The following is a 15,827-nucleotide window of genomic DNA, read 5'->3' on the forward strand; positions in this document are numbered from 1 at the left end:
TTCCACTTCAGGGCTGGCACCGTTAATGTTTTAGTGCCTTTGAAATGCCGCCACTTTGTAGTAGCAAAAGCGGTAAATTCTGGGCTGCTCGTTATGTCACTAAGATACGTACAGCTATAAAACACTGGTAGCACTTTACAGAACAAAGATAGTGGGAATATAATAAGATCCTGGACAGTGACAAAATCTACTTAAAACTTTCAAATCTTTAGTCTGAATTTGCTGCCAAAATGAGCATTAATTCCTGACTTTTCTCCCCAGCCATCAGATACTGTGACAGATGCCAGCTTGTGAAGCCTGACCGCTGTCATCACTGTTCTGTCTGTGATAAGTATGAACCCGTTTTCCTGTGATCATTTGTACAAGATTAGAAGCCGGAGAGATGGTAGCAGAACTCTGTCTCTCGGTGCTGTCAGTATCTGTCTCTATAAATTATGTCTCTGTTTCAGCTGTGGGCATATTGACAATACAGCTCTTCATTGATGCTGATTTTCTTGAATCGAATAGAAGGCAGAGAACCGTGATTAACCACAATAAATAATTGGGTTGTACAGGAGAGGAGATCTATACGTGACTGAAGCACATGTCCTAGATGACAGGAGAGGGAAGCACTATACGTGACTGAAGCACAAGTCCTAGATGACAGGAGAGGGAAGCACTATACGTGACTGAAGCACATGTCCTAGATGACAGGAGAGGGAAGCACTATACGTGACTGAAGCACATGTCCTAGATGACAGGAGAGGGAAGCACTATACGTGACTGAAGCACATGTCCTAGATGACAGGAGAGGGAAGCACTATACGTGACTGAAGCACAAGTCCTAGATGACAGGAGAGGGAAGCACTATACGTGACTGAAGCACATGTCCTAGATGACAGGAGAGGGAAGCACTATACGTGACTGAAGCACATGTCCTAGATGACAGGAGAGGGAATCACTATACGTGACTGAAGCACATGTCCTAGATGACAGGAGAGGGAAGCACTATACGTGACTGAAGCACATGTCCTAGATGACAGGAGAGGGAAGCACTATACGTGACTGAAGCACAAGTCCTAGATGACAGGAGAGGGAAGCACTATACGTGACTGAAGCACATGTCCTAGATGACAGGAGAGGGAAGCACTATACGTGACTGAAGCACAAGTCCTAGATGACAGGAGAGGGAAGCACTATACGTGACTGAAGCACAAGTCCTAGATGACAGGAGAGGGAAGCACTATACGTGACTGAAGCACAAGTCCTAGATGACAGGAGAGGGAAGCACTATACGTGACTGAAGCACAAGTCCTAGATGACAGGAGAGGGAAGCACTATACGTGACTGAAGCACATGTCCTAGATGACAGGAGAGGGAAGCACTATACGTGACTGAAGCACATGTCCTAGATGACAGGAGAGGGAAGCACTATACGTGACTGAAGCACATGTCCTAGATGACAGGAGAGCGAATCACTATACGTGACTGAAGCACATGTCCTAGATGACAGGAGAGGGAAGCACTATACGTGACTGAAGCACATGTCCTAGATGACAGGAGAGGGAAGCACTATACGTGACTGAAGCACATGTCCTAGATGACAGGAGAGGGAAGCACTATACGTGACTGAAGCACAAGTCCTAGATGACAGGAGAGGGAAGCACTATACGTGACTGAAGCACAAGTCCTAGATGACAGGAGAGGGAAGCACTATACGTGACTGAAGCACAAGTCCTAGATGACAGGAGAGGGAAGCACTATACGTGACTGAAGCACAAGTCCTAGATGACAGGAGAATCATTGAGTTTCACTAAAAGAAAATCTATAATTTACTTCCATGCAGTATATAAAGCTGAGATTATCATTCAGCCAGAACTGATCACGTTTATCTAATAATCCAAATCTGTGCAAAAAAATAAATCTATCCAAAGCCATCAAATTGTGTCACCCAGAGTCACTCCAAGTTAGCATCTCGTTATCATTCAGAGGGATTATACACTAGTTCACTGCACTCAATCTTATTTCCTATAAGTACTGCAAACATTTTTATTGAATTTTTTTTTTTAAAGTGACAAGTACAAAATTATTTTAACTCCCTGGAAGAAAATACAAGTGATTGCAAAAGTAGTCATCATTTATTTATAAATGGACAGATTTAGGTCAGTACATTATGGTGCCTGCAGATGTAATGCAACAAATATATGATGGTCTGATTGTGGCTGTGCTATATGGTTAATAGGGTGATCTGGTGGCACAGCTCCATTATTTATATTCTGTATTGTAGAATGAGGTAGAACCTAAAGACAGGTGTCTCTCTAACTGTTTAATGAGCATTAGATCCTGTTGAACTTGTCTGTTAATCTGGTGGACTGACTTTGTCACGTCACATCACAAATAGGAAAAAACAGCTTCTTGGGGTAAAAACAACTTGATGAAACCAGTTGCATTTTTTATATTCGTTAATGGTTTAGCCCGGCGGTTCCCAAACTGTGCGCTGCGGCTCCCAGGGGTGCCGCGGCGCTGTCACTGGGGTGCCGCGGGCCAGCCATATAAAAAAGAAAGAACACAGTAATTTACCAATCCGCCGGGCGCCGGGACCCAGTAGACTCCTCTCTCCCGCAGCAGCTGTCACTGACATTGATATTCAGTGACAGCTGCTGCGGGAGAGAGGAGTCTACTGGGTCCCGGCGCCCGGCGGATTGGTAAATTACTGTGTTCTTTCTTTTTTTTTTTATATGGCTGGCCCGCGGCAGAGGAGTTAGAGGGATCGTGACAGCGAGGCAGAGGAGGATGACAGCGGGGCAGAGGGGGCAGTGTGTCTGGATGCAGAGGGGGTAGAGTGCCTGAGGGCAGAGTGTCTGGATGCAGAGGGGGCATTTTTGCATACAACTAAATAAGTATTTCTGTCCTGACCTAAATACTTATTACAATTTTTTGACCCAACTACTTCTAAAACAGGACTGCTCAATAATTATATTGGAGGGGTGCCTTGAAAAAATTTAGAGACTCTAAGGGTGCCGCGAACTGCAAAAGTCTGGGAACCACTGGTTTAGCCTGTTAATCTAGCCTCATTAGTTTTTTATGAAATAATGTTTTATTGAGAATGATAAACGTATACGTTTATTGACATAAGCACTTCCTTCCAGTGAGATTTGCATAAAGGTGTTTTATATTTTTGCACTTCTGAATACAACTTATTTTCCCACTGTCAATCAGATTTAGTTTGCTTGTAAAGATGTGTTTTGATTCAGATTGTTTTGTCAATTGTGTGTCATTTTTATTCCTTGCAGGTGTATACTGAAAATGGACCACCATTGTCCTTGGTATGTAACAACATAAAATGTTTGCTATTGTCTATATTAGTATGATAAATAGCCTGGACTATGCTAACTAGTCTCAAGGTGTCCATACATCTTGCAGTTTCAACAGTCAATTACACAATTTTATACCTAATTGGCCGCAATTTATAGCATGTATAAGCCCTAAGATACAGCTGATACCTAGCAACATCTGATCAGGATCTTTTGGATATTGATCTAGATAGATCATAAATGAGGTTAGATTATAACGTCATCTAATCAGGAGTTCTTGGATGTTGATCTATACAGATAGTAAATGAGGTTAGATTGTAACCTCATCTGATCAGGGTCTCTTGGATGGTGATCTAGACAGATGGTAAATGAGGTTAGATTGTGACCTCATCTGATCAGGGTCTCTTGGACGGTGATCTAGACAGATGGTAAATGAGGTTAGATTGTGACCTCATCTGATCAGGGTCTCTTGGATGTTGATCTAGATAGATGGTAAATCAAGTTAAATTGACATCATCTGATCATGCATTGGCTCCTTGCACTAATGGTGCCTCCATCATATCTAGCCACATCTATCATTCAGGTTTGATCTCACACGTGTATGGGCACCTTTTAGTGTTTGGAGAAAATATTGAAATGTAATATATCAATAAGCACTGTGTCTGTGTTTTGCCGAACAGTCATTGATTTTGGTCAGCAAAATACAGGAGTAGGTTTCCTTGACACACAACCTTGTTTGCAGAGAAACAAACTAGCGGCCACTCCTGGTTATACTGCTGTGGTTAGCAATGCAGTTCTTTGCTTTGTTGCTCTTTCATTGTCACCATTTCTGGATGTTTAGGTTCTATTTCAAGTTCCAGTTGCAGAAGCAGAAGATGCATTCCCCTAATTTGGAGAGAGATGAGATACTGTGGCTGCATATAAAATTTATAGAACTGTTGATGAAAAAATGATGAACACAAAGAGCTTTTTATGCCTTCTGTAAATTAGTTGAATATAACACTGCTATTTGTGTGATTCTGACAGTACATAAATACATGAGCTCTATCATGTGAGTCATGAGGAAAATAATGTCTTTGATTCAGAGCCAGATACAGTCGCTAAGATTAGCCTATGTTTACTTGTGAAATAGGCATATGTGGTAATTATCATCAAGTTCAAAACATAGGCAGAAAAGCAAAGTCATTGAGCAGCCTGACGTAGGCATTAAAGGATCTTTGATAGCACTAAACAGTTTTGCTTATGCAAAAAGAATATAAAATAATGTTGAAAGAAAATATTTGTAATGCTTCGTTGTAAGGTGGAATGTCTATAATCACCCAAATAAACATTATTCCCAGTGATCATCTTCCTTAATGTTTAAAGTTATCTATGAAGGAATGGGATACCCAGCTTCAGGACCCACCAGCCGACCAAAGCTCAGCCGGGTCACCAGAGAATGGTCCACACCGGACGCTTGATCTTCCATATATACAATGTTTCTTTTGTTATACAACCTTTGCCTTATATGTTAGGGGTGGTCAGCCTAGCGTGTTGTTTCGGGTTTAGCCACAACCTTTTATGCCCTGAGATAGTTTACCGGCTTTTGGCTATCCGGTTACTGGCCCCTCTCTCAGAGAAGGTAACAGGGCGAAGGAACTTGGTTCCCTGTTTGTTTAGGACCAGCGGTCTGGAACCTTTGATGTTATTGTTATTTCAACACCTTTTTGTTTAAATTGATTGACCTATCAAGCTACCTTTCTCTTTTGCGGATCAAGCTTTTAGGTTTAAAGTTATCTATAAATATTGAAAATAAGTCCCTGTTAAGGTTGTAATTGCTTTTACTGCATAATGTTGCACATAAACACTTTATTTATCAAATAGTGAAATTGAAACAAAATTGTAAAATTAGAGTATGTACAACTGAGTACCTGACTCGGTGATCACATTAAGCAAACTACTTACATATGCTAAGATTAGTGTATCAAGTCACTTGGTGGACTTTACTGTAGGATTTAGTTTTGACAAAGAATGCCCAGTGTGAGCCCCTCTTTCCACTTCAGGTTCCTAAAAGGGTTCCAGGGCTTTCCCTTCTGGGAAATGGGGCAAAACTCAAGCAGGCTCTTTCAGGCCCTTCTGTGCCACCCCTGGTATTCCTCTGTAGTCAATGGGGACCTAGGCCCTTGGTCAATGGGGACCTAGTGTGGTTTATAAAAGATTTGATGCCTCGCACAATAATCAGTCTAAAACCTTTGGTCATGTCTTTCGCCTATGGAAAGTCCCTGCTACCTTGACCTCCCTGGATATTTATAATGTCAGTTGTCAGAGGCTGCATTGTACAGAGGTCTTGCCACCAGAAGAGATATGCACGGCAGAGTACAGACTAATCTAATACCAAGTACTTGAAGACGTTGTATTCTGCAACATGTGAAACTACATTGCCAACATCCCATCCTGAGTCTGTCACTTGTTTTGTAATAGTCAAAGGTAGTAGCAATCTGTAGCTAATTTTCCAGCTCAGTGACAAGCAATGTCCAGAGTGAGCAGTGTATAAAGCACTGGTACATTATTCAAGTCCAGATCAGCCATTCATTGCCAGGCCCATATGTCCGGGGTTTGAGTGATGGCGTTTTTGTGTTGCGCTTTATTTATATCTAGACTCAATATGGCATCCAAACAAAATCTACAGATGTAAATATTTAGTGTCCCTTGACCAGGAGTTATCTGAGTATTTGTGGGCATCCCTTAGGCTTCCTGATGGCTTCAACAGTGTTGATATTGTCCTGAGTTACTTTTTGTTCTGTTGTTTCATTGAATATATACATTTTGTAAATATGTTTAAACACAATTTGTGTGACGTAAAGGATTGGAGATGCTTAACTCAAGTGTATATAACAAGCTTGATGTGGGCATGTAGAGACTGGTAACCACTTCTCAAAACATCTGTATTGTACAAAATGTGTGTCTGATATAAGGCATTGTGAGATCTGCCACATTGGTAATATGTATCAGTATTCAATTATAGTATATATATTATGGAAATATAAGTGGTGTATTTTAGCGATACAGCACAAATTTAAAGTTGCACTTCCACCTAGTAGAAGTCTAGTTTTGATTGGTTCTCCCACTCAGGGGTATGGTTACTAAACTGCGGGTTTGAAAAAGTGGAGATGTTGCCTATAGCAAGCAATCAGATTCTAGTTATCATTAAACAAATGATAACTAGAATCTGATTGGTTGCTATAGGCAACATCTCCACTTTTTCAAACCCGCAGTTTAGTAACTATACCCCTCAGTCTCCTAAATGCCACCAGTTTTACTAGTTGATAGTACAGCTTGAAACACACTTAGATCAAAAATTACACAATGTATATCATAAATAAAGTTAATTTACATATAAAAAAATATATATGTAAACACAGATCATGTAAGGTCTCAAATGCATGGTATATATGAAACATTTAAAACATTTCAACTTTGCAATTCATTTAATTAGATAGCAACATGTGTGATGTTTTGTTATGACCTACCTCCAGTTTATTGTTTATAATGTTGTTTTTTAACAGTTTTAATTTTTTTTAAAAAAAAGGGAAGAATCTGCAAAGTTACGTTTTATGCAGATTTGATACGGCATATTTAAAAATCGTACATTGCCTCAGAGGAAATAAGTAAAACTAATGTAACCGGATGTACTACACACTAATAGACACAGAGGAGCTAATTTAGAGTTGGACGTACAAAGCAAGGCACACCGTAAAACTAGTGCTCTTGTGTGTGTATGTTGATTTGGACAATTCACAAAATGCATTTAACTCAAAAGCAGCAGCATTTGCGCCAGATGTATGTCAGGTGTACAAGTATTTATACTTACGCCTCATGGTATTGCAGAGACGTGAGTTTACAGTGTTAATAATAAGTACTAAAGTCGCATTACCCTACTTGTACACAATGAAATAGTTGTGTCATATACACAATTGAGAATATTGTCCTGATAGTTGTTAATAAATGCGAATGTTGGATTTTACGTATAAAATGTAATAAAATACAATTGAAATACCGCCACATCTATTGTTTCCCTTTGAAAATCAAGTTGGGGACCAATTGAACTAATGTGAATTATGCAGAATAATAGATTGGGCAATAGTCAGCTAGCGTTGGAGTATAAGAGACACCTACCGTCCATAGCTATTTGAACATGGAAGGAGAATGGTAGCAGACAACACCACTAACGTCCATTATTGTCATAAAAGAAGGTAGCACCGTTGTAGTGGGCTAACAAATACTGGACATTGGAGGACTACAACAAGTCACATGTGTACATGTCATTTTATACAGGGGTGCGTATTTCCCCACAGTCTTTTTGCTAGATCTTGTCAGATAAGAGCCTCAAGACTACTTTGTGCTGATGACATCCTTGCTCTTTTACTAATACTCTCACCCTGTGATTTCCACTTGCTTGTATTCCTCTCTCCACATCATGACACCACCCCTGTCACATCCAGTCCTTTCTCCACTTATGCAATCTGGTCACTGCCTCCCACAGGATCAGTGCACTCGTCGCACAAAATACTCTGTGCTGCTGTGAACGCTGTGGCGATCTCATCCATTTTAAAATAGGAGATCGACATGCAAGATATGAATTCTGATAACAGAACGGTGCTTTGAGTATAAAGGACCATCAAAAGATTACATTGCTACCTGTCTGATATCAGCAATGCAGTCTCTTGATGCAAATAGAGATCAATGTTTGAATGCCATATAATATCTGATCATCACTTTATTCTGAGGGCAGCTCGCCATAGATGTACATAATAAAGTAACCAGTGAACGTATATAGGTCTGACACGTGGGTGCAATATGCAGTGAATGGTTATATTTGTTTTGATTTTTTTTTTTTTGCTGTTTATATCTAATAATAATATCTATTTATTATATTTTTAGGGTGAACAACTGTGTTGGTTTCTCCAATTATAAGTTTTTCCTCCTCTTTCTGGCCTATTCGTTACTGTACTGCCTTTTTGTTGTTGCCACAGATCTACAGTATTTCATCAAGTTTTGGACAGTAAGTAATTAGTATAATTGCAGTATATATATCCACCCCCCCCCGATTCTGGTTTCCGTTATACTATTATGTGTGCAATGTAGTGTTAGAAGTGGATTTGTGAATGTCACTGACTTGTAACAAGTTGGTTAATTTGCCAGCCTGAATCAGGGTTGATATACTAAAGCTACTAATGAGGAAAATTGGAGGTGAAAATCAGATTCTAGATATAATGTTTTAGAATATATTCTGTAAATTATAGCTAGAATCTATTACTAGGGGCAACACTTCCACCTTTCCGTTTCAGAATCGTTAAAATCTACCCCAAATGCTTGTGTCTGTAGGTACCCTCCGTGATGCCCACTCACATCATCAATAGCTAATCATCTACTTACAGTTAATCTGTTTTGCTGATACTTACACCCATGTTTTACAGTCTTCCCACTATTTTATCAGTAACTTTTAGTATTTACATGTTATCCTACCTATTTCTTATCCAGGGTATACACAGACATTTCAATATAGCAATTGCTGAACATTTGGGGATCATCAAGGTTCAGCATTCCCTGGCAGCCATGGGTGTGCTGTCTTATGTAGTACTACAAGCGCCAGTGTGCCCAAACAGTCAATGGCGGGCCAGGGCATGTTGGGACCTGTAGTGCACCGTGGACAAATTGGTTAATTAAATAACATATCATAAGCTTTTACTGTAGGATACACTTTAAGTGTATCTTACATAATTGTGCACATTTTGCGTACAGTTCACAGATGCATGTATCATAAGATACACGCAGCTCGGGATACATAATAAACGACTGGATGCAGCTTGTTGGGAATATTTGTTTTAAAGCAAACTTAGAGCAAGTGGATGGAGAGACAGGGTCCCAGTACCCATATAATAATAAACATTTTGTGCAGTATGCTATCAAAAAAATATATCATTCATAATGTCATTCAAGTTTCTTCATAAGCCATATTCTAGGTGCATTTTGCCCTTTGTAAAGCAAAGCGTTAAATGCATAAAAGTGGCATATGTAATAAAGAGCCTCATCCCTCATAAGTAATGTAAGCAATAAATGAGGCTAAACTGAATAGTATTTTAGGAGTAGTACTAAGGTTGGACTTTTGTACAGTGAGTCTCTTGATATTTTCACTCTTCTCAGTACACATAAGCGCTCTTAGTTTGTGGAGGGGTCTCACAGTAGTGAATAGTAGGCAGTTAGCTTGATGTGCGCAGGGCAGGTCATTTAGACGTACTAGAGCAGACCTATGGTGTTTTGCAGTGCACATACATTGCATTGTAAATGACGCCCATTATTAGGAATGATTACTTCAGTAAGTCCACACATGCTTTTCTGATTTCTTTTATATTTTATTTAAATTGCCACCTTTTAAAAAAAGAAAAAGAAGAATGTGCTAATTGGATTGCTGGAATGAAATGTAGCATTTGCTAATGATGACCTTTCCATGCTCAGCAGCTTCCCTTCTGTTCACTGTGGAGGCTGAAAGGTCAGAGCTTCTTAATAGATAATGTATTTTTATTCTGCCCTTTCTATGTCTGACCATCCTTCTCTCTCCTATTTACAGAACGGTCTGCCTGACACACAAGCCAAATTCCATATTATGTTTTTATTTTTTGCTGCTGCCATGTTCTCTGTCAGTCTGTCCTCCCTATTTGGGTATCACTGCTGGCTTGTCTGTAAGAACCGCTCAACATTAGGTGAGTAACAATGGGGTGTGGGGACCTACAGCTGGAATCACCAACTCTATTAAAGGTTTTTGCAACTTTCCCCCACAAACTTGTCAGACAGTGCAAGATGTCTGCAATCACTGATGTCTCAGAGCTAAAGTAGAGAGCATTGGAAATCACCATCAAATATATTCACTCATTTCACTGGTGATTTTTTCACGTCACAAATCTTACTACTTTTGAAACAAACACAGTTGGCCCTGGGAAACAGACGGAGGTTTTCCTTGTGAAATGTCAAGCGCAGGGGTGGCCGACCAGTCAGAGCCTAAGAGCCAAAAAATATCTATAAATACGGCAAAGAGCCAACTTTACCTTTTATATATGTGTTCATATACATATACACAGTATAAACATGCGCATAAATGTCACACACACACATACATTGAAAATAATAACATCATTTACAATATTTAGCTAAGTGAAAAAGAAGATCTCCAACATTGCCAAAAGGTTCAGAATAATATTAAACGCGGCACAACTCTTACCTCGCTGTTGTGTCCAGTGGAGGAGGGTTCAAAGGGCTACTTACCTGCTGCTTCTGTATCCACAGTCACTGTGGATGGACTGTTAAAGTGGGGAGAAAAAGAAAGTAATAAATGCCCAACATGCCCCTCAGACCTCTTCGCCCCACATACACATCAGCATCTCCACATATCAGCCAATCTCTCCACATGCCACTTAAATGTCATCAGACCTCTCCACATGCCCGTTACATACCCATCAGCCTCCCCTTATGGCACCAGATCTCACCACATGCCCCTTAATGCTACCAGATTTCCACACATCATCAGCCTTTCCATATGCCCCATACATGCTAATCAGTCTCCCCAAATGCCATGAGATCTACGCACATTCCTCATACATGCCATCAGTCTTCCACAAATGCACCTCACATTCCCATTAGCCTCACCACATGCCAATATGCCTCCCTACATGCCATTAACTCTACCCACATTCTTCAAACATGCCATCAGACTTCCACAAATGCACCTTACATGCCCAGCAGTTTCACCACATGTCCCATACATACCAATATGCCTTCCTACATTCCATGAGATTTACCCACATGCACTATACATGCCAATCAAACTTCTATACATTCCCAAAAATCTCCCCAAATGTCCTCAGATTTCCTTACATGCCTTTCAGCCTCTCACATGACCCTTACTTACCTGTCACCCCTCTCACACAGACACTGGATCCCGCACAGAGGAAGGAGGGAGAGCACACTACAGCTCTCCTCCTTCCCTGATTGGTTTGCTGTGATAACGTGACCTCCCTGCGTTACACAGAGGAGGTCACATGACACGGCTGCTCTCGGGCAGCCGAGCCCTCAGAAGTAGAAGTCAGTACCTGGAGCACTTGGGTGATACTCCCGGCCAGCCGGCCACGAGCTTAAATTCTAGGTTCAAAGAGCCTCATGCGGCTTCAGAGCCGCAGGTTACCCACCCCTGGTCTTGGGCTTGGGCTGTTTGAGGATTTTAAGGTGGGGGGCGGGGGGGGGGGTGCTGCCTAGTTTTTTTTTCTTTCCTTAAACAGCACCGGCCTGAATTTTTACATAAATTATAGAGGTTTGTGACCTGACCTCATTGTAATAGGGATCCCATGAAGACATTTGGCGGGGCTCCTCCAGTGGGCCGCGGTGATTACTTTACATCACAGCCTTTTGTTTCACCGAAATGTCTGTCCATTCTCTGCCAGGGTGGACTTTTAAACTGTGTAAGTGTTCTGTATCAAGTACTGAGGATGTAATATGCCACTTGTTAGTCATGGCTCTGGTTCTATGACCAGCGACACATGGCTTCCTAATTCCTTGATATGGAATGCCTACACAGTTTACAAGTTCTATGACCGTCACCATTAACATCCCAGGCTGATGGCACTTACTGACATTTCAGGGGCTAAAATGTAAATTATTTAAGGTAATGGACAACGGTGTTAACCAGTTGACAGGTATAAAGAAAAGAAAAACTCCAAAGAAAAAATCTCGGCTCTGTATCACTAAAGTCTTAATCAAATAAATTGGCATAAGTCTGCTACCACTCAGCTGAAAAGAACCTGTGAGTTCTAAGAGTAATTAAATAATCAGCGCTGAGATAGCAGGCAATACCAATGATAATTGATAATTGAATCGACGTAATAAAAATAAATTCACATTTATTAAACAGCATATGAATAAACAAAACAAAATAAGACAATATATGTATCAGTGCACTGATATTAACACATCTGCTCATAATCATAGATCTCACAAATAATATAAAAATGTATGTACTTCAAACTTGTTCAACCATGGTGATCATCACTGAAATATCTCTGATATATAAAACGTTTTGATGTATGTAAAGGTCCTCATGTAAAATACTTGTGTAATAAAAAATGGATAAATCACTGATATAGGAGTGCATGAATCCCGACAATAAATGCAGAGTGTTCAATTCTCTGAATACTTTGGTAATAAACACTGTTAGAATATGCGGTGACTCTTGTCCTCTTCGCTCATCAAGGTGTAGCCATATGTAACAATGAGCTAAGGAATAGTGCTCGATAAATATCTTTCAATTGGGAAGTCTTACAAACCCGGTATATTAAGCAATTGAAAACAATGCATAAAGATTGAATTAATATATACCGTAGTTTTCTTCCGTGCACACTATGCAAGCAGTGAAGTTCAGCATGAGTCAACCAACAAAAGTGTTTGAACCGCCGGGACAGTTCAACTTACGGGCGGTGCTGCGGGTCACTCACACTCCGTTAGTTTCTTCCATGCACTAGTCAGGTAAGCGAAGAGGTGTATGTCCCAGTAAGCTCTCAGGACTGCCGTGATAATACTGGTCAGCTGACGGCACTGCGGATCACACTCCTGAGTTTACAATCACTCCATTCAATCCTGTGTTCTCAATTCTCAGGATCCTGGGATTTTACCACTATAACTGACAATCCATATGATACAGCCGGGATTGAAATAGATTGAGCATGTGGTTTCAGAGAATTAAACACTCTGCATTTATTGTCGGGATTCATGCACTCCTATATCAGTGATTTATCCATTTTTATTACACAAGTATTTTACATGAGGACCTTTACACACATCAAAACTTTTTATATATCAGAGATCAGGGCCTGATTAAGGGTTCTGGCCGCCCTAGGCTAATACGAATATATAGGTGTATAGGAACACTCCTGAATATGAATGTTCAGGTGTATTCTCCAGCATTCAAATTTAGACAGATTGTGCCATTGTCTCTTACCTGTTCTTGCTCTTCTCTCTTGCAACTTTGTTATCCTCTCGCTGGCTTCTGGAAAGTTGGCGTCCTGTTTTGAAAATGCAAAAATGTATTATAATGCAAACCCTGAATGATTAGGCCCTTTAGTTAAAACAAAACACTCCATTATGGCCAGCTAAAAGTACCCCATTGGACAGGCATATATAAGCAATATCTGAATATCTGTTGTCAATCAAATACAAACCTCTACCAGCCCCATCTCACTAATATTTAGTATTCTAGTGATTGCTGAGACCACCCATGTGACCACAACACAATCATGAGATTCTGCCCCCCAAAGCTGCTCTATTTTTTAAATACCCCCTGCAGCCATTTTCCTTAACCACAAGCCCCCCCCCCCCACAGCCATTTTCCTTAACCCCTGCTGCAGCCATTTTCTTTACCTCCCACCCTGCATCCATCCCCCTTGCAGCTATTTTCCTTACCTCCACTCTGTAGCTACCCCCCCGTCACATCAAAACTCCCCCAGTCACATATATCAGCCCCCCTCCTCTGCCCTCCTTCATACATATCAACCTCTCTCCCTCCCTATAGATTTTCATGGCAGCACCCCCCCTCCCACCCTATAGATTTGTATGACAGCCCCCCTCTCCCTCCCTATACATATGCATGACAGTCCCCCCTCTCCCTCCCTATAGATATGCAGGGTAGCCCCCCCCTATAGATATGCAGGGTAGTTCCCCCCCCTCTCTATAGATATGCAGTGTAGTTCCCCCCCCCCCCTCCCTATAGATATGCAGGGTAGTTCCCCCCCTCCCTATTGATATGCAGGGTAGTTCCCCCTCCCTATAGATATGCAGGGCAGTTCTTCCCCTCCCTATAGATATGCAGGGCAGTTCCCCCCCTCCTTATAGATATGCAGGGCAGTTCCCCCCCTCCCTATAGATATGCAGGGCAGTTCCCCCCCCCTCCCTATGGATATGCAGGGCAGTTCCCCCCCCCTCCCTATAGATATGCAGGGCAGTTCCCCCCCCTCCCTATAGATATGCAGGGCAGTTCCCCCCCCTCCCTATAGATATGCAGGGAAGTTCCCCCCCCCTATAGATATGCAGGGCAGTTCCCCCCCCTCCCTATAGATATGCAGGGCAGTTCCCCCCTTCACTTACCTGTAGTTGTGCCAGCGTCACTCCTCTCCTCAGATCAGCAGATAGGAAGTAAAGACGTCCTGCTTCCTGTCTGCTGCACAGCAACAGGCAGCCTTGCGATTGGCTGTGTGTTGCTAACCACTGACCACCAATGCTTTTGATCGTCGAGCCCTCCACCCCCCCCGCGGTGACCCCCCCCCGCGCGCGGCGAGCCCCCGCGGCGACCCCCCCTCCCCCACCCAGAAAAAAAAAATGTATTAAGAAAAAAAAGAAAAAATTCCCGCAGCGCCGCGCCCCCCCGGGACCCAGCGCCCCAGGCTGCAGCCTGGTCAGCCTAGTGGTTGATCAGGCCCTGTCAGAGATATTTCAGTGATGATCACCATGGTTGAACAAGTTAGAAGTACATACATTTTTATATTATTTGTGAGATCTATGATTATGAGCAGATGTGTTAATATCAGTGCACTGATACATATATTGTCTATTTTGTTTTGTTTATTCATATGCTGTTTAATAAATGTGAATTTATTTTTATTACGTGGATTCAATTGTCAATTATCATTGGTATTGCCTGCTATCTCAGCGCTGATTTTAGTTTCTATAAAGAAAAGAAAGCCTCTGCTTTAGATTTCCTTTCAGATTTTTGTTTTAGAAACATTTTAAATATGTAATTTTTGTATGTTACAAGATGATTTTTGCATGTTGATTAACTTTTGCTGAAGTTTAAAGACTCTTTAAACATTCTACATGTCACTATCAGTCCTTATCTGCCGGCTTCCATTCCTTTTTTTACCTGCATTCTAACTGGTTATTTTAAACCGACCACTGAAATGCAGGATCTTTTGAAGCAGTAAAATCTGTACAAATTGCGAACTTGACCAAGTTGACTCGCTCATTCACAATTACTTGTCTCAAGTAACAGGGAGGAAGCCATTGGAAATGCTTAAATAAATACATCTTGAACTGTTTTTTTTTTATGTATCAATTAGCAATAGTGTCTATTTATCAGTGTCCAAGTAAGTTGAAGATCTATGACCGCATGTCTTTAATAATCTAGTCTTATTAACCATGTCATTGTACATGGTATTACTTGTACAAGTGTAACTTTGTGCATGTCATTTGTTTATACCAGAGGCTTTCAGATCACCGATATTCAGACACGGCACAGACAAAAATGGCTTCAGCCTTGGGTTTAGCAAAAACCTGCGACAGGTATTTGGGGATGAGAAGAAATACTGGCTGCTGCCGGTGTTTACCAGGTATAGTAAGCTAGAATTAGACCTAAAATTTAACTTTACCTTACAGCAGTTTCAGAACTAACATACTTCTTCCTAATGACTTGTAGTTAGTTGCTATAAATGTATTGAAGATACTTTCTATGAGAGTGTGTCT

General features: G+C 41.1%; 1 protein-coding gene across 1 annotated transcript in view; it reads left to right on the forward strand.

The window, feature by feature from the left end:
- The window catches only part of ZDHHC2 (zDHHC palmitoyltransferase 2), a 71,723-nt gene that overhangs the window by 37,819 nt on the left and 18,077 nt on the right, over positions 1–15,827 (forward strand). Inside the window, exons 5-9 of the mRNA XM_075196326.1 lie at positions 262–331; positions 3,273–3,305; positions 8,214–8,334; positions 9,901–10,033; positions 15,568–15,694. Coding sequence (XP_075052427.1) covers positions 262–331; positions 3,273–3,305; positions 8,214–8,334; positions 9,901–10,033; positions 15,568–15,694 — 484 coding nt within the window. The remainder of the gene's footprint in view (positions 1–261; positions 332–3,272; positions 3,306–8,213; positions 8,335–9,900; positions 10,034–15,567; positions 15,695–15,827) is intronic.

Source organism: Mixophyes fleayi, chromosome 1, assembly GCF_038048845.1.
Source record: "Mixophyes fleayi isolate aMixFle1 chromosome 1, aMixFle1.hap1, whole genome shotgun sequence".
NCBI classification, from domain to species: domain Eukaryota; kingdom Metazoa; phylum Chordata; class Amphibia; order Anura; family Limnodynastidae; genus Mixophyes; species Mixophyes fleayi.